General features: G+C 35.8%; 1 protein-coding gene, 1 long non-coding RNA gene and 1 other non-coding gene across 3 annotated transcripts; 1 reads left to right on the forward strand and 2 right to left on the reverse strand.

Annotated features, from left to right (window-relative positions):
• Positions 1-11,067: 11,067 nt before the first annotated feature.
• Positions 11,068-11,139, forward strand: TRNAW-CCA. Its single transcript has one exon. It is a non-coding gene; the product is annotated as a tRNA-Trp (tRNA).
• A 2,167-nt stretch (positions 11,140-13,306) lies between these two features.
• LOC110730292 lies at positions 13,307-14,764 on the reverse strand. The gene is made up of 2 exons (XR_002513019.1): positions 14,609-14,764; positions 13,307-13,769 (listed from the first exon to the last, which is right to left on the reverse strand). It is a non-coding gene; the product is annotated as an uncharacterized LOC110730292 (long non-coding RNA).
• A 3,219-nt stretch (positions 14,765-17,983) lies between these two features.
• On the reverse strand, positions 17,984-19,132 carry LOC110730049 (trihelix transcription factor ASIL2-like). Its single transcript, XM_021909826.1, has one exon. It carries the CDS (start codon positions 19,130-19,132, stop codon positions 17,984-17,986), a length of 1,149 nt encoding a protein of 382 aa, XP_021765518.1.
• Between the last annotated feature and the right edge of the window lie 425 nt (positions 19,133-19,557).

A 19,557-nucleotide genomic window follows, 5' to 3' on the forward strand; every position in this document is an offset into this window, starting at 1 on the left:
TTTGCCTTCTCTGTGTCTGTTACTCTCTTCAGACTGTAACAGACAGGGGGGAAGAAGAGTGTGAGTAAAAAAAAAAAAAAAAAAAAAAAAAAGAAGTTGTCTGAAAACTCACCGAGGTTTTCAGCAAAGCCTCGTCTTCTTCAGCTGCTCTAGCTGCAGCTTCGGCTTCAGCAGCTCTGGAGGACCCTTCTCCTCCTTCACAAGCCTCAAGTACCCGTGCAACCTCTTCGGCTGTGCGGGCAGCTTCAGCTTCTTCGTTCAGCAGCTGAAACCAAGGGTCTCTCTTCTTCCACCAAGGCTTCTGCCTCTGATACAGAGCAACAGCCTCAATTTGGAAGTGGGAAGAGTCCAGATGAACTTCCCTATGCCTCGGCTCAGTGATAGACGGGGCCCGTTCAGTTACAACTCGCTCTCGGTTAACACCAAGACGAGCGTAGTTAATACCAACGTTGGTCTCGTCCCGCTCTGAAAAAAGGAAAGGGAAAAAGTTTAGCTCAGATATGTTGGCACAGCATAAAAAAGCAAAGCGAGAGAAGAAAAAAGAGGTAGTTAAAAGCCTCGGCCCCAGCCGAAGAAGCTTACCATCCTTAAACTTTCGGCTGAGGCCAACAGCTGCTAGCATATTCTCTTGGAAAACGTAATGCGTATCGGGGAGCCAAGTCTCCGGGATATGCTGCATTCGACCACTCCCCCCGGGTTCGGCAGCTTGCCGAAGATATGTTGCTGATCCAGGTTCGGATCCGCCCCGTTATCTGCGGGGGGACCTAGACTTCCCATTTCGGGATCAGGCTCAGCTAAGTACCGGGGAGCGCTGAAGACGCAAGGGTGGCCCGGATCTATGGGTGCCCTAAACCCAAATCCATTGACCTCTCCAGTCCTTGTCTGAAGAGTCATTTGGCCACATGGTCAAGTATTGGGGCCGGGACTCAATCCGATACCACCCAGAACCATGGCTTCCGTGCCCACTCTGAATATTTGGCACTAGCCGATGGAGCTTTCTGAAGCAGTGCAGGTTCGGCACGTATTTGAAGAACTTGCAGACCCATAAGTATGTCATCACCCTTCGGATGCTGGTGGGGGTTAGCTGACATAGGGAAATGTTGTAATGGATCAGCAAGTCTCGGACGAAAACGTCCAAAGGGAACCTCAGCCCATACTGAAGCTGTCTCGTGTACACCCCCACATACCCCGGGGGTGGACGATGGATTCTATCGGATGCTGAGGGCATTCGGCACCAATATCCATCAGCTTCAAAAATGCCGTAGTGCAACTCAATTTGCTCAGCAAATCGATATTGATCGGCGTTCTCTACCCACCATGAGTAGGGGCGGTTCTTTATCATGGCCGAAGCGACTTCGGCATTCTCCCACTCTGAAAACCCAGGGAGGATATCCCAAAGGACAGCGGGAATTTCATCGTCCAGTCCAGAAGCACTCGGCTCATCCGTTCTTTGAGGAGGAGCCGAGGAAAGGGGAGTCGCCCTAATCCCTTCAGCAGGGTCAGACTCCGGCCTTCGACCATTCCAGGTCCCAATCCTATTCCTAGGATCGGGAATCGGCCTTGCTCTTCTTGGAGCACGGGCTCTACCTCTAACTCCTCTTGCCATGGATTATTTCGAAGAGAAAAGTCGAAAGAAAAGGGGAAGGAGTTCGAATTCGAAGAAAAATAAACTGAAATCAAAGGAATTTACCTTAATCTGAAGCGAAAGTTGCCGATTTACGAGTTCGTAGTGGCAAGTCTCAGTTTCTAAGCTCAATGCTCGGGGGAATTTGCGAAGTTTTGATGCGGGTTCTTGGTTTCTCTCTCGAAGAATTCTGGGTTTGTGTTGGTGAATAAGTGAGGAGAATGACGCGCCTCTGTTTATATCTCCAGGTACGGGATACGAAGAGTCTGTGCTTTAATTTCTCTTAAGTACCCACTAAGTAACCATTAAACACATGTCTTGTGATTAAACCGCCCATTATCCGTCCAACTTCCGCAAATCATTAACCGTTGTTATCTCATTAATTACGGTTTAAATTCAAATTTTTGGATCAATTAAATCATTTACTTCCCTCCTTTTCTGAGTTAAATCAAACCCGACCCGTCATTCTTCCAAATCGGGTCTGGGGGGCAAGTTGTTTGGGTCCAATTTAGTCAAAATTGGGCCTGAGCACTAAATGATCCAATTAAAAGCCCAAGGTCAAGGTTCAACTCTCCAATTGCTCAAAAGTCAAAAGTCAGCCCACAAAGTAAGCCAATTGGGCTAAAGCCCAACCTCTCCAAGTATGATGAGGTATAAAAGCCCTCATATTAACACATTCAGGAGGACATCACATACATTATCTCATACACTGATTATTCCAATTCATATGCTCATTCTTGCATTGAGAAATACTCCACAAAAGCCTCAAGCTACAAACTCTCTTGCATAGTGTCTTCCTTTTTACACATTGTACTGACTTTAGCATCGGAGGGGCCTTCCTCGGAAACACCCCCGAGGCTAGTTTACGTGTGTTCACTGTGCAGGAAACCTTCGGCCCAACACAGCTTGGATCGAATCCAGTCTTCTCCATTTCAGTGGACCTTCGGCAAGGTCCCATTGTTTTCAACCGAAACAGTTTTTGTTACAATGCAATCTTAGATCCACTGTTCTTTTCTTATCAACAGCTATCTAGTACCATCAGCAGCTCATTGAGGTGATAAGCATATATTACTGATAATGATGCATATTTTGTGGGTTATATGCGTGTCAATTTCCTTAAGAATACATTCGGTATATATGGTTTCTATTACAATACTCTTTACAAGGTAGTCTCGAGCAATCGTATGGGGCCGTAGTGGCCTTAAATTAATTAAAGAAGATGTGTACATAAATGACTAAATTGATGATTTATAGTTGAAAGTGCATGGTTTCAACCACTCTAATGGTTAATGTGTTCGTTATAGGGTCAATGGAAAGCATACCAAGATTACCAACATCTTTCATTTCCAAATTAAAGATTATCTACGCTTTTGGATCAATATCAAAAAATTTATATAGCTGATCACACCGTTTACATTTTTTGTTAATCTTGTCTCTACGTGAGGATGATAAATTAACGCGTGTCATCTACTGTATTACAATATCATAATAATTAACTTGTCAATTCATGGTGATTTTCTATGTCCTTGATTGATCTTAAGCGGTGATGTTTTTCTTCGGGAGTGTATAACAACAAAATAGTTAATCATTAATAATCTAAACAAAGATAAAATGATTTTTGTAAAAAAAAACTCGTCAAAAACATAATCACGTGTCAAAAGTTCAAATTTGTTATTTATATGGAAGTCAGGAAAGAAGGAAGTTTGGACTTTGAAGCAATTAGAATTTTCCATTTTGTAAGTGAGAGGGATCAAAGACGAATATATTAAGACTAGAATAGCCCCGGTCTACAATAACTTATTGTAGACCCAACCTTCTAGTATACCATACAAATGTGATTATATCGTACGAAATGTGATTATATTATTGCAAAAGTGATCATATCATCTTGAAACTATTATGTAAATGTATCAATCAAAAAGTGAATTTATCATTATAAAAAGTATCAAATAGTAAATTAAATTTTATCATCCTAAAGATAATTATATAATCTCATTAAATGGTTTAATATGAGATCAAAATATGACTTACAAAAAGATAATTATATCATCTAAAAAAGTGATTATATCATCCAGAATGTGATTATATTATTTGAAAGTGTCAAATTTTAGGTCTACAATAATTTATTGTAGATCGGGTCCATACAAGACCAATTGAGACGAATATCCTACTATTTTTTTTTTTAGGAAATTTCCCTTCTTTCTTCCCTCAAAAATTGTTTTTTTTTTTTGTTAAAGTGTATTTTATAAAAAAAACAAATTGTTTGTTTTTTGTTCGTCTCATGAAATGTAAAAATTATGGTAGATGTTGCAAGTGTTACCGCTTCATAAATAAAAGAAAAATAAATCACTCTCTAACAATATTAAATAGCGGACAATTTTTGATAAAGTGGTAATGTAATATATTGTAAAACAGCCAATTTTTTGGTGCAACAAGTCCTATCGCGTGGCAGGGGTCATGTGAGTTATTTTGTTAGGGGTTATCCGAGTTATTCAGTCAATGGTAACTCAAGTTACTCGGTCAAGAGTTACTTGAGGGGTTCGGACAGGGGTTACTCAAGGGTTTCACATGATCAAGGGTTACTCAAGGGTACAGTCAAGGGTTACTTGAGGGTTACTCAATCAAGGGTTACTCAAGTTACTCGGTTAGGGGTCACTCGATGGGATACCCGATCTAAGGTTAATTTTTTGACTTTTTTTTTGCTGTAAATAAAAATTACCGAAATGTTTACCTTGGTCTCTAATACCTTTCGGGATTCCAATTGGGTGGGTGAAACCATCCAATTTGCCTTTAAACGACCAATTTACCGGTTTACAACTTGTGCCGATTTCATTAATTCAAGTCTACCACAAACATTTATGACAACATATAATGATCATATATGGTTCCAAACGACATTATATGACCCCGAGATGCATCCCCTATAACCTAAAGGCTTTTCGACATCGGACCCCGAAACCTCCAAAATTTCTCTAAAAGCGTGGATATTAGCCTTCTACTTTGGATTTTTTTTTACTTTTTCGCCCGAAAATAAAAAATGGCGAAATGTTTACCATGATCCCTAATAACCTTTGGGAGTCCAATTGGGTGGGTGAAACCATCCTATTTGCATTTAAACGGTCAATTTATCGCTTTACAACTTGCACCGATTTAATTAATTCAAACCTATTACGAGCATTTATGACAACATATAATGATCATACATGGTTCCAAACGGCATAATATGACCCCGAAATGTATCACATAAAATCTGAAAAGTTTTCGACACCGGTTCTCAAAACATCCCAAATTTCTCAAAAAGCGTGGATTTCAATTTTGAACTTTTTCGACTTTTTTCGCACGGAAATAATAATCGCCGAAATGTTTACCATGATCCCTAATACTCTCCGGGAGTTCAATTGGGTGGGTGGAACCATCCAATTTGCCTTTAAACGACCAATTTGCCGGTTTACAACTTGCACCGATTTCATTAACTCAAGCCTACCACGAACATTTATGACAACAAATAATGATCATATATGGGTCTAAACGACATTATGTGACCAAGAGATGTATTCCCTAGAATTTCAAGACTTTTAGACACTGGGCCCCGAAGACTCCAAAATTTCTCAAAAAACGCAGTGCGTGGTTCCTACAGGCACCTGTACCATGCATTGTATATACGTTTCTCGCAAAAAGAACATATTATACAAATGTAAAGACATACATCTATAGTGAAAAGAACATATTATTAAATCGTAATGAACAGATACCCAAAGTAAAAGGAACATATTTTTACCAAAAAGAGTGAAAAGAACATGTTTACATGTTCTTTTATTATCAGTGTAATATACTTTTATTTGGAAAAAAAGTTCGTTGCTTATTGCGAAATGTTCTTTAAATTTTGTTGTAAATTATTGTGGGTATATATAAATAAGGTTTATTACATAATTTTATCATGTTCTTTACTGATATTTTTTACAGATGTTCTTTAGATAAATAAAAAGTAATAACATTTAGTAATTCTTTACAAAACAGATATATGTTCATTACAAAATAGATGTACGCTCTTTACAAATTAGCTACATGTTCTTTCCGCGTTTGTTGTATGTACCAAGCATGGTACCACCGCCTACAAAAAACGTGTATATAAGCTTTCAATTTTTGAATTTTTTGACTTTTTTTTTCGCCCGGAAATAAAAATTGATGAAATGTTTACCATAGTCCCTAATACCCTCCGGGAGTCCAATTGGGTGGGAGGAACCATCCAATTTTCCTTTAAACGACCAATTTACCGGTTTACAAATTACACTAATTTTATTAACTCAAGCCTACCACGAACATTTATGACAACAAATAATGATCATATATGGGTCCAAATGACATTATATGACCACGAGATCTATTCCCTATAATTTCAAGACTTTTAGACACCGAGTCCCGAAAACTCCAAAATTTCTCAAAAAAGGTGGATATTAACCTTCAATTTTTGACTTTTTTCGCTCGGAAATAAAATTGCCGAAATATTTACCATGATCCCTAATACCCTCCAGGACTCAAATTGGGTAGGTGGAACCAACCAATTTGCCTTTAAACGACCAATTTACCGATTTACAACTTGCACCGATTTCATTAATTCAAGCCTACCACGAACATTTATGACAACATATAATGATTATATATGGTTCCAAACGGCATTATATGACCCCAAGATGTATCCCCTAATATCTCGAGTCTTTTCGTCGCCCCGAAACCTTCAAAATTTCTCAAAAAGATTGGATATTAGCCTTCAATTTTGAATTTTTTTGACTTCAATTTTGAATTTTTTTTACTTTTTTCGCCCGGAATTAAAAATTGACGAAATGTTTACCATGGTCCTTAATACCCTCTGAGAGTCTAATTGGGTGGGTGGAACCATCCAATTTGCCTTTAAACGACCAATTTACCGGTTTACAACTTGCACCGATTTCATTAACTCAAGCCTACCACGAACATTTATGACAACAAATAATATCATATATGGTTCCAAATGGCATTATATGACCCCGAGATATATCCCCTGGAATTTCAAGACTTTTCGACACCGGGCCCCGAAACCTCCAAAATTTCTCAAAAATTGTGGATATTAGCATTCAATTTTGGAATTTTTTGACTTTTTTCGCCCAGAAATAAAAATTGTCGAATTATTTACCATGGTCCCTAATATCCTCCGGGAATCCAATTGGGTGGATGGAACCATCCAATTTGCCTTTAAACGACCAATTTACCGGTATACAACTTGCACCAATTTCATTAACTCAAGCCTACCACGAACATTTATGACAACAAATAATGATCATATATGGTCCCAAACGACATTATATGACCCTAATATGTATTACATAGAATCTCAAGGCTTTTTGATATCGGGCCCCGAAATCTCCAAAATTTCTCAAAAACGTGGATATTAGTCTTTATTTTTGGAATTTTTAGACTTTTTCGCCTGAAAATAATAATTGCTGAAATGTTTACCATGGTCCCTAATACCCTTCTGGAGTCCAATTGGGTGGGTGGAACTATCCCATTTGACTTTAAACAACCTATTTACCAGTTTATAACTTGCACCGATTTCATTAAATTAAACCTACCAGGAACATTTATGACAACATATAATGATCATATATGGTTCCAAACGTCATTATATGACCCCCGAGATGTATTCACTAAAATCTCAAAGCTTTTCAATACCGTGCCCCGAAACCTCCAAAATTTCTCAAAAAGCGTGGATAGAAGTCTTTCCATTTTGGAATTTTTGACTTTTTTTTTGTCCGGAATTAAAAATTGCCGAAATTTTTACCATGGTCCCTAATACCCTCCGGGAGTCCAATTGGGTGGGTTAAACTATTCAATTTGCCTTTAAACGGCCAATTTACTGGTTTACAACTTCCACCGATTTCATTAAATCAAGTCTACCACGAACATTTATGACAACATATAATGATCATAAATTGTAACACCTCCATTTTACTAATTAATAATAAACAATAAATAAAGGAAAAATAGACAACCTTTAAATAAAATTGCGGAAGCATACAACTAAATCGGAGGTATTACCGCCACACTCAACAACCTGTCAAGTGTTAAGGCTTACAAAATCCCAATAATTACAACCCAATAATCTAAGTGAGCTATTTATACAACTTTACAAACTTGTTATAACAAACTAATCGAAACACTTGAGCTCCTTTAGCTACGATCACTTGATCAACCTGCTTAAACAACTTGACTGCTCACCATTAAGGACAAATTCCAAAATAGATCGTCGCAGGGCCACCATAAGAAAAAGACATGGCCGCAAACACAAGTAGCACAACAAACACACACGTCAGCAAAAGCTGAGTAATCACCATATATCAGAATATAGAGTATAATATAATAATTAACATTACTAGATCAATTAAACAATGTAGTTCGAAACTACATTACACATTGTACTCTGAAAAAAAAAAATAACCTTTGTCAACTCAACCTCGAATAATTATACAAACCTTTACTCAATTAACTCATTTGTCCCATAAATGTGCCATGCTCTTTGTTTTATACCTAGCCTTGGACATGGGTAATTCGAATAAAACCAACAAGTATAAAAACTTGAATACTCCCAATAACCAGAAAAACACCTTGAACCAGACCACATACGGGCCAATTCCCACTGTAGGGGACCATAGAAAAACAAATAATAAAGATTGTACCTCATCTTAACTCATGATCATTATCTCATTACCAACATGCCAAGGACTAAGGTCTATAACGCCGAGCCTCAAACCAATAACAAAATAATAATCTCAATTTTTTTGATCTCATACATCGATCAAATAATCATAAACTTGATAATAAATAGTATCTCAATAATGGTACGAGTTCCCAAATTACATGACAATTCGATTCATAATATCTCAGATCTAAAAAAAAACACTAATAACCCAAATATAATCAAATATCAACCCAAAAATAATACTCTGTATTAACAACCCTAAAACCTCGATAAACAATACTCCCTATAACAATAACATTAAAATCCCAGAAGAAAAAAAATAGAACAATCAATCAATACAACAATAATAACAAGACAATTAAATAAGATCATATCATAAAATTATATACATAAATCATAGCTATAAACTCAAGCATATAAATATCAAATCATACGATAATATAAAGCAATAATTACACAAACAATTCCAAAGTAAATCCGTGTAATTACACATAATAAATAATACAATCAAACATCTCCAAATTGATAAAGTGTGATTACCTTCGGCTACAAAAGTATTAGAGGATTGTTGATCTTGTTGCGTCAAAGTATCCGACTCATGCCAAATATTATTTCTTGGCAATGATTTAAAAACATATTTGATCATCAAAGATAATGATGATGTTATGTGCATAAATTGGTGGAAGCTAAGTATGAATGGATAGACTTTCACCCACAACTGCAAAGAACAAATCAATAAGAATAACAATAAAAACTAAACACACGGCTGCACAAATACTTTTGCATCCACAATTTAATAGGGTTATAAACTTATAATAGTTTATATACCCTTAAAAATATAGAATCCTATTTCAATTAAAATAGGGTTTTAAACCTCTATCAAATAATAGGATACAAAATAAAAGATACGAAATAATATCTGATATTTATACTTTATAAGATACAAAATTCAAGGGTATTACATTTATGACAACATTTATCCTATTTCATTAAATCAAGTCTACCACGAACATTTATGACAGCATATAATGATCATAAATAATGGCTCCAAACGGCATCATATGACCCCGAGATGTATCCCCTAGAATTTCAAGACTTTTCGACACCGAGTCCCGAATCCTCCAAAATTTCTCAAAAAGCGTGGATATTAGCCTTCAATTTTGTAATTTTTGACTGTTTTCGCCCGGAAATAAAAATTGCCGAAATGTTTACCATGATCCTTAATACCCTATAGGAGTCTAGTTGGGTGTGTGGAACCATCCAATTTGCTGTTAAACAGCCAATTTACCAGTTTACAACTTGCACCGATTTACCGGTTTACAACGGCCAATTTAATTAACTTGCAACGAACCCGACTTGAACCGAATTTGACCCTAACCCGTCAAAACCCGAATTTAACCCAACCTGTTACAAACCCGACCCAAAATCAACTCGACTTGTTATTGACCTAACAAAGATTCAACCCGACTTGTTATTGACCCGACTCGGATTTTACCGGACCTATTACTTACCCGACCCAAAAATTCAACCCGATCTGTTAATAACCAGACTCGAAATTAACACGTCTTGTTATTGACCCAACCTAAATTCAACCCAAATTGTTCCTGACCCGATTTCAAATAATCTTAAATGCAATTTAGACCACCTTATTATTGTTGATCAAAGCATTTTGTCTAGAGAGACCAAATCGGTCTAGACCAGCAAAAGAAAAGAGCATCATCCTCAAATTTAAGAGTTAAATATAGTATATATTTGTTGTATGGTCAAATAAGATAATTATCTTCCTAAATTATAGACTATAGTTCTCTAGTATATTGTCATATATATTATAGTCAAAGGAAATAATTAGCTTGATAAAAATGATAATTATCTATTTATAGTTAGTTGAACCCGAATATGACCTGACTTGGAAATGACCTGACCTGATTGTAACCTGCAAATTATTGACTTGAACATAACCCGACTTGAATCCGAGAATGACCCGACTTGGAAATGACCCAGCCTGATTATAACACGCAAATTATTGACTTGAACCGAACCCGAATTGAACCCAAGAATGACCCGACTTGAAAATGACTCCACCTTATTATAATTAGAAAATTATTGACTTGAACCGAACCCGACTTGAACCCAAGAATGACCCGACTTGAAAATGACTCCACCTGATTATAATCCGCAAATTATTGACTTGAACCGAACCCGACTCCAATCCGAGAATGACCCGACTTGATTCTAACCCGCAAATATTGACTTGAACCAAACCCGACTCGAACCCGAGAATTACCCTTACCCGTTTTAACCCGTGAAAACCTGAATTAAACCCGACCTATTGTTCACCCGACCCGAATGTAACCCGACCTGTTATTAACCCGACCCAAATTTGATAAGAAGTATGACACGACGTGATCCGACTCAAGCATGACCCAACCCAAACCCGACCCGCATAAGTTATGGAATCAATCTGAATTGACCCGACCCGAGTTGACCCGACTCACTCTTACCCGACCCCTTTACTCGAATTGGCAGCTCTAGTAGGTAGCAAATATAATGACAAATAACATGAGTCGAAAGATTGCTCACTCTTATACAACCCAGTTTTAATGGTCCGATCCGAATTGGATCGCCATCTCTAACTTAAATGCCGCTAATTAACCAATCATACAATTTAATCAGAAACTATTTTAACATTATAGCAGATACTAACAAAAATGGATCCGTGGCGCAATGGTAGCGCGTCTGACTCCAGATCAGAAGGTTGCGTGTTCGATTCACGTCGGGTTCAATCCCCCGATCCATACACGGATATTTTTTTTCCCTTTTTTTAATCAAGGAAATGTAATTTTTGTATAATTAGAATAAACTACATATACATTTATTTATTTATTTTGACAATAAACTACATATACATTGGTCCATTGATTTACAATTTTACATCATACGAACCATGTAAGTGAAGGTATGCACACACAAATACTTCAAGCCTAGGATGAGTGACACAAGCACCATAGCAACACTCGCCGCCGGCTCATTCTTGGTCTAATGGCTAACAGAGCACAATACGAGTCATTTGAATGCATTCAGTAATCTCATTTAATAGAGGTTTGCTAAAGATAGAATAAGGTTAAAGTGTTAAAACCTTTTAGAAACAAAAAGAAGCGGAAAGTGTTTTAGATTATTTAGGAACGGAGGTGGTAGAAATTGAACACCAAACAAACAACAACTAATAACAAATCAAACCTTGAAATATAATGAAAGAAATCAAGTGGTAAACCTGAAGCAGCTAATATGATGAATACTAACATGCCAGCATTAAGTTGGCCCAACATGTTTAATTTGAGTTTAATTTACTCTAATTTAGGAGGGAAGTTTGAATTAATAGGTGGATTAAACTTTGGTTCCCTTGAGCCTTGACCCATTATTTATACTATGGAATTATTTTTGCGTGTACGATTGTACGTACTATATTCTTGTATTTAAAGCAACATTTTTGACGTGTTTATTTGATGTTCCTGAAATACATGCAATTTATACGGGGGAATTTCTTACGAAAATTATAAAACTTTAATTCCCGCGTATTAGCCAATGGTAGATGGCTAGTGATCCAAAAGTTCAAACAAACATCTATCAATAATCAAAATTTAGTAGTATAATTTGAATTGAATTTTTTTAATTTATACAGATTACAGGCAACCGTTTTTACAGTAATGGACAGAAAGAGTCTTCTAAGTTCTAACGGGTGCAGAAATTATTTACTTATTCCGAATAAAATAAGTACATACGAGTAATTTTTTTAAAATAAATAATCAATTCATGCTTTATATCATACTCGTACTAAATTATTGCTTATTGTGTGTAGCAAGCAAAACTTGGTTACCTAATGACAAGGGTTAGGTCTCGTAATTTATAATGTCATGAAATAAGTTTGATGCTTTATTGAAGTAACTCCTATCCCTTATCCTTCACTTCTAACAAGTTTATAGTGTAAATTTGATTAGATTGTTAATTAAGAGGTATGGTCGATATGGTGTAAATTTAGTAGAATCTTTTAATGTAACGGATTGTTGGAACAAATTAAAGACAGGTTTCAATCAAACGAAAGTGCGTGGCAGCATCTATTCATACCAATAATTGACATAATAAATTAATTTGAAAGTCAAATGAGTTGATTGTCAAGGGTCAGTCTTAAATTGGAAGAAAAGAGGGGCATGCATTCGTAACTTTTAGATAAAATTTCAAAGATTTCATTAACTTAAGAGGATAACCGTGTGTTCTTATATTAGTCCTTGCATTTGTCGTCGCCAAAGTTTAGAACTACAAGACTAGACTCTGATTGAGCCTATCGGTCCAAGACCGGACCGACCTGGAATGGAGTGAAGACCGAAAATTAGAATTTTAAGAACCGAAGACCGGACCGATTAAGTTAGGAGTGAACCCGGACCGGACCGAAAGAATCGGTCCAAAACCCAAACTGGACCGCTTTGGACCGATTTAAGGATTTTTTAAAAAAGAATACTAAAATTTTAATAAAGTTAAGGAAAACACAAAAAAAAGTATTGGAAAAGCTATATTGTAACGTCATTTTTACGTCTTTTTTGTATGTTTAGTGCAAAATAGCTTATAAAGTTAAAGTTTACTAAGCGGATAATTTTAACCATTATTTAAGGTTTCACACATATTTTTAATAAAAAAATCAGTCCGGTCCAAAATCGGTTTTTTATAGGGTTTTGGACCGGACCGGACCGAAGACCAGAAAATGAATTTCAAGACCCGAAGACCGGACCAATTAATTCGGTTCGGTCCGAGGTGGTACGGTCCATTTTTTCGGTGCGGACCGATTTATGAACACCCCTAGAGCCCATAACAACCTAGCTAGTCATTATGGTTAAGAAAAATAGGAGTTAAGACCTATCACTTTTCACTTTGTAAAAAAAAAAACCGTATAGACAATCTTTACAATTTATAACTATGATATATTTATATTTAATTATATGAAGGAAATGTAATTAAAGTTGAAGGACATACATTATGTATATCTATATATCCTTGTGCACCTTATTATTACAGTAAAGTATTTACCCCTTTACCCCATTTTATTACAAAAGACAAGCACACATGAGTAAAGACTAGGGGAAGGTGGTGTTGATTTATAGTCATACATAACTTAAAAGGCTCAAGCACACACAAACACCCTAAGCGTCGGATGAGGGACACAGGCACCAGAGCAACACTGTTCTGGAGGTCCGTCACCGGAACACACATCGCCCGACGGCATACAATCATAGTCATCTTTCGGCATCATGATCAGTTGCTGGCTTGAGTCTAGGCTTTTTTCATCTTCATAGATGGAATAAACTCCTTTTTCATCAACTCCTTCTATAATGCTTGTTGGTTGTAACTTTGCATGAACGGCAACTATATATATTTATGGTAGAAAATTAAATAGCCACAAAAAATTAGCTTGTTAATTATATATACATAAAATATACACATACTTATTTTTATCATGCCTCCTTGATCCCTAAGTGCAATTTGTCTAATTAGAATCATGAAATTATGTATTTGATGAGTGATTAACAAAGATACTAATACGAGTATTACATTATTACTTTATTTCATATGCATGTTTGGCCAATTGGCAAACTTAATTATTTAATATGGAGTAATAAAAACAGCTGTTACATAATAATAATAATAATAATAATAATAATTAATAATAGTTGTTAGAAGATTATGTTCAAGTGAACGTTTCTACATGTACCTCCAAAAGTTACCTCTTTTCTACTCCGTACTTTATAGTTACTAGTCAACTAGCGTATTTATATAATACATTTTTTTTCTTACATGATAAGATCAAATGGGCCCCAACTAAAGGCTCCTTTCATAGAAAACCTAGCTGACAATGCCCTAGAAGGGTAGAGGCTGGGATTTATTGCCGATGAGGATCGAACCTCATACCTCAAGTAAGCGAGGCGACCTCTTGTGTCCCTGCACCAAGAGGTCTCCCTATTATCCAAATAATCCTGGTAGTCTGGTAAAGTCGAATTTTCAACATGGCAATTGTTACACCTTTTATAAAGTGCAAACTACAAGTTCAATCTATTACGAGTCTACAATATGCTTAAGCATGTGAAGACTTGAAATCCAAAAATAATTATTGAGGACCACACAAACTGGTATAATAGCTTATAATTAATTAACAATAATTAAAACTTCCATTAACACCATAACGATAACGATGAAATGAAGCAAACCTGAAGCAATAAGCGTAAGAAAGGCTAAGATGGCAAGTTTACGTCGGCCCAACATGTTGTGAGTTTTGATCTCTACGCAACAAAGTACGAATTAATGAGCTTAATTAAGAAGTTGATAAACTTTGCTCATTTGCTTCATGCCTTTGCTAACACTCTTATAGTCTTGTACTAGTCTATACCTAGAGTTTTACGTTGATCGAAAGCTACTTGTTTGTCGTGGTATAATAATTTCAAGTATTAGGTGCTAAAATAATATTTCCATCATATAAGATATTGATCATTTTACCGGTTAATTTGTACTATATGCGAGTTGTTAGGTATGATGTCAATTACTACGTATTTTAAAAAAGAAAAAATTTTAGTCGTAGTACAAAAGTTAAACTGTTGCAACTAGATATAAACAATTAGTAGAAAGTTATAATTGATGAAACTCGTTTAAGTTGTTTTACAATAATAATGAACTTTATGGCCCTTATACTACTAAACCAAGTTTTAACGAGAATAACTTCCAACTAGTCATATTTAATTCATTTTAAAAAAAATTTAAAAAAAAAAAGTTTCAGCTAGAATAAGTTTTCAATAAAAATTTGAGTTAGAATAGCAAAATTAACACTCATGACCCATCGAGTCCATCAAGAGCCAAGTGAAGTTGATTATACTAATCTCGATGTGTAGTTGGATTATTCAAAAGAATTCTGATTGATCAGCTAGTGTCAGTCTTGAGAAACAATATGTCCTATTCTCTGTTCTGTAGTATAAACCAGCATAAAATAAGAGTAATTCATAAATCAACGAGATAAGGTTGGGAGAAAGTAAACAATCACCATTCTAGATTTCTATCCATGAAATTGTACTCTTTTGATTAATTTATAAGATGTACATGTACCTATCATTTAAGCTGCTGCATGTTAGGCATTAATGCTTAAATACCAACAGATAAGCTTCACCCGAGTAAAGAGCACAATTACTCCCTAAACTTAGCTAAAAGTTGCAGTTAGCTCACTAAACTTTCAAAAGTTGTAAGTTACTCACTATAACCTCTTGTGACCTTAATTTACAGGTTAATTGGTAGAACTCCCTAAAATTTTGACATAAAAGTTAGTGCACACCCTAAACTTTCCTATAACTCCCTAAACTTCCTCACATAATTTTAAATTAATTAGCCATTTAATTATAAAAAAGTATTATTTTAAAAAATTCTAACAACAGCTATATATATACTCTAATGCATTTTCGATACTATGTTATTATTTTGTAAAATAGATAATGATGAAAAAAAAGAAATTGAATTATTCTGTAAAAATGAAAAAATGGCTACTTAGCAAAGTCTTTTTTTTTTGAATAAATAGTTAATTCTAGTTTTTTTTTTTTTTTTTTTTTTGAGGGGATAGCTAATTCTAGTTTGCCTTCCTTTAAATAATTATTTTTAGTTTGGTTTAACTCTTGTGAAAAAAAATCCCCTTAATATAATACGAAGTACATAATAGTGACAAAACATTGGCTATTTATATAATTTAATTCCATCTATTCAAAAAAAAAAATTAATTCCATAACTAGCTAAAATATTGATTTGGAAGGAAGTTATTTATTTATTTATTTTTATTCATCTCTTTTGAATTGGTTTAGTTCAATTTTTTTTTTGGTTTTTTTATTTATATTTTGGTTTTTTTAAAAAAAAAAAATTATGTTTTTGGGCTTTTTAGTTAGAAAACTTTATAGCCACGTACTAATATAAGTAAACAACCGTTATTAAGAAACCCTAATTTCAACTTCACAAAAAATTCTAAACTTTCTTCTTGATCATGATCGTATCACAAAAAATTGGTTTTTTTTTTATTATTATTTTTTTATATCAACACACGCAGCTGCAAATTCTTACGATGATCTGATAAGGGGTTTTTTTTTAGGGAGACGATAAGGGATTTTTAGTACTATGTTCTATGTTGAAGTCTGCTAATTATAAATTTTGTTGAGTTTAATGTGTATAATAAATCAAACATTCAAACTAATAACTACTCGTATGTGATATATAATGGCACAGAATGAATATGCTCATCTTGTTCAAAGAACAATTTGATTCTTGATTGTTTGATTTGGTAAGCCATTCTTTCTACTATGGTGTTAATGTATATGGATCATCTAATTAAAAAAATAAAAAATAAAAAAAACGAACCAAATTAGTGCAAAGGAAAAGATTTTGTCCAAGTAAAAAAAATTTGTTAGTTTTAGAATTTAAATTTAGAGTTCTCATTGGCTTTCAAATGTATGATTAGATTGTTATTTCCGTTCAAAAAAAAAAAAAGATTGTTATTTGTTAAATTAAAAAATATTTAACAAAAAAAAAAAGAAAAGAAAAAACCAAAGTTTAAGGAGTTTACATATTAGTACAATAGTTTAGGCAAAGTTTAGGGAGTTAACCTGCTATATCAGGTTGCTACCTGAAAAATGACCTCCAACCATCTAAGTATTGAGTAACTTGCAACTTTTAAGAGTTTAGTGAGTGAATTGCAACTTTTGGCTAAATTTAGGGAGTAGTTGTATGCTTTACTCGCTTCACCCAGTATTTTGGAAATTGGCGCGATCAATGAGCCACAAGGGGTTTTCCCTGCTAGATAGGGAATAACATAAGGGCGTTTTAGCTTTTATTAGGTTATTGAGCTCCCCAACTAACGACGGTCCATAGGAATAACATAAGGGCATTTTTGCTCTCATATGGTCGACCCATTGTCTAATAGCAGAGGTCTCAATAGGTCTAACCTTGTACGGATTCTGGATGTTAAAGTACGACCTTCCATACTTTAATATCCCCTTGTTACCCAATACTCACTTGATGCCTACTATCAATGAGTTACAACATAGGTTCATAAGTGCGTTGATTGGGGCTATTATATGGAATTGCAGGAAATTGCGACGAACTAAATATTCGAATTCTATTCAGAACATATCGAAATCAGATGCAGAAGCACAGGATTTTCCAAAAGGAACATCACATATCCAGAATGGTGGCCAAAACAAAAGCTAAATTTTGAGTAGCCAGAACATAGTTTTCTTTTCAAAAAATATAAATATCTACATACTAAATCAAGATATCATAATACTCACAAACTTATTAAGTAATACAAACCAAAAACTTAAAAGATCAAACACAACATAACCCCTTTAAACATAACCAAAAACAATTGGTTTGCAAGAAAGGTCACAACTTTTATACTCAAATTCAGCTACAAATCTACTCATTTACTACTACTACTAGCTAGAGTATGTTCTTGATAACAAACACAAGGGAATTCGAATTCTTCTTAGCTTAATCGATCTTGATCATGAGCTAAAACCACGAATCGAATAGAAGCAACCAAGTTAATTGAATTCATTCATTCATTCTACCTCCATTACTTTAACCTTCTTTTGCTTCTTAAACCCTTGAACAAAAGCATTAACAATATTGTGTTGAGCTTCAAGTATCATTTGAGTCCTCTTCATCTCCATTTCCATCCACTTCATCTCCATCTCTTGCATCATCTCCATCTTCTCCTTCTCCGTCCTCACCAACGCTTCTCCCAACATCTTTATCGACACCACCATCTCCCCAGCCGCGGCATCCCTTCCTCCTCCTCTCGCCCTCGATCCCGCCCCCGCCCCCGCCCCTGAACCCAACCCGAATCCCTTCTTCGATGAACATCCATTCAAAAACATCTTCGACGACGATGAATCCTCACCCAATTTCCTCTTATTAAACCCAGATGCAAAATTACTCCTCCCATTCTTATAATCAAACCCACTACCATTATTTCCACCATCATAATCATACCCTTCATCAAAATACCTCTCATTGTTATTATTATTATTGTTATTACTACAATTCCCATGATTCTTAACCCTAAATTTAATCGGACCTCCACTTCCACTCCCACTTTTACCCATACCCATCAAAATCTCATCAAAATACTTCCCTAAATCATCTTTTCCCCTAATTTTTTCCTCTTTTACAAAACCCCCATTATTATTCTGAAAATTCTCTTTTACTGGGTTCAAAACATTCATATTCATATTATGATTATTACCACCATTATTAACCCCATTATTATTAACAACAGTAGTAGATCCAGGACCAGACCCAGATCCAACCTCCATAGCATCCATCAAATCAAAAAAAACCCAGGAAGAAGAAGGAAAAAATCGATTACCCACAAAATTATTATGCGAAGGAAGAGCCCCAATCCTCTGTTTCTCAGCACGATACCTCTTACGAAGCTTCTCCATCTTATGTCGGCACTGAGCAGACGACTTCGGCGGCGATTGATCGGGGCACCTCCGATTAACCTCATCAGCAACAGCTTCCCAATCGGCAGTCCTGAGATTCCGGCGACGAAGAGAATACCATTTATCTTGGTAAGAATGAATCAAAGCTAGGGTTTCATCTTGGGTCCAACAAGGAGCCGGAAACTTCCGGACAACGGGAGGAGGAGGTGGGTTTTCCGGCACCGGAGAAGGGTCGGCGGCGGAGGCGGGAGGAGGGGAGGGCATAATGGGAAAATTGAGGGGAGGAAGAGAGAGAAAAAGGAGGAGAGAGAAAGAGAGAGAGAGTGAGAAGAGGTGGTTGAGAGGAAGGAGGCATTAGATTTGAGGGGGAGAAAAAAGAGGAGAGAGAAAGATAGGTAAGGCCACCGGGTGAGTGGGTGGAGGGTGGAAGGTGGGGGGTGATGCTAACGTGCGCAGCGGGTGATGGGAGAGGAGGTGGGAGAGTTACACGTAAGAGAAAGGTGAAGGGTAACTTGGAGGTTACCGGTTATAAAAATAAATAAATGTTATTATGCCACCGTCACTTGGGTTGGGTTGAAGTTGGTTTAATTTAGGCCTACCACTACCACCTTCTCTCTCTTTCTTTCTTTCTCTCTCCTCCCCCACAACCAACTTAACTTAACCACCTCTTTCTCTCTCCTCTAATTATC

The sequence above is a fragment of the Chenopodium quinoa genome, unplaced genomic scaffold (assembly GCF_001683475.1).
Source record: "Chenopodium quinoa cultivar QQ74 unplaced genomic scaffold, ASM168347v1, whole genome shotgun sequence".
Lineage (NCBI taxonomy): Eukaryota > Viridiplantae > Streptophyta > Magnoliopsida > Caryophyllales > Amaranthaceae > Chenopodium > Chenopodium quinoa.

Bases quoted from the DNA above. Each gene is read 5' to 3' on its own strand.
- LOC110730049 (XM_021909826.1), bottom strand. From the start codon at position 19,132: ATGCCCTCCCCTCCTCCCGCCTCCGCCGCCGACCCTTCTCCGGTGCCG.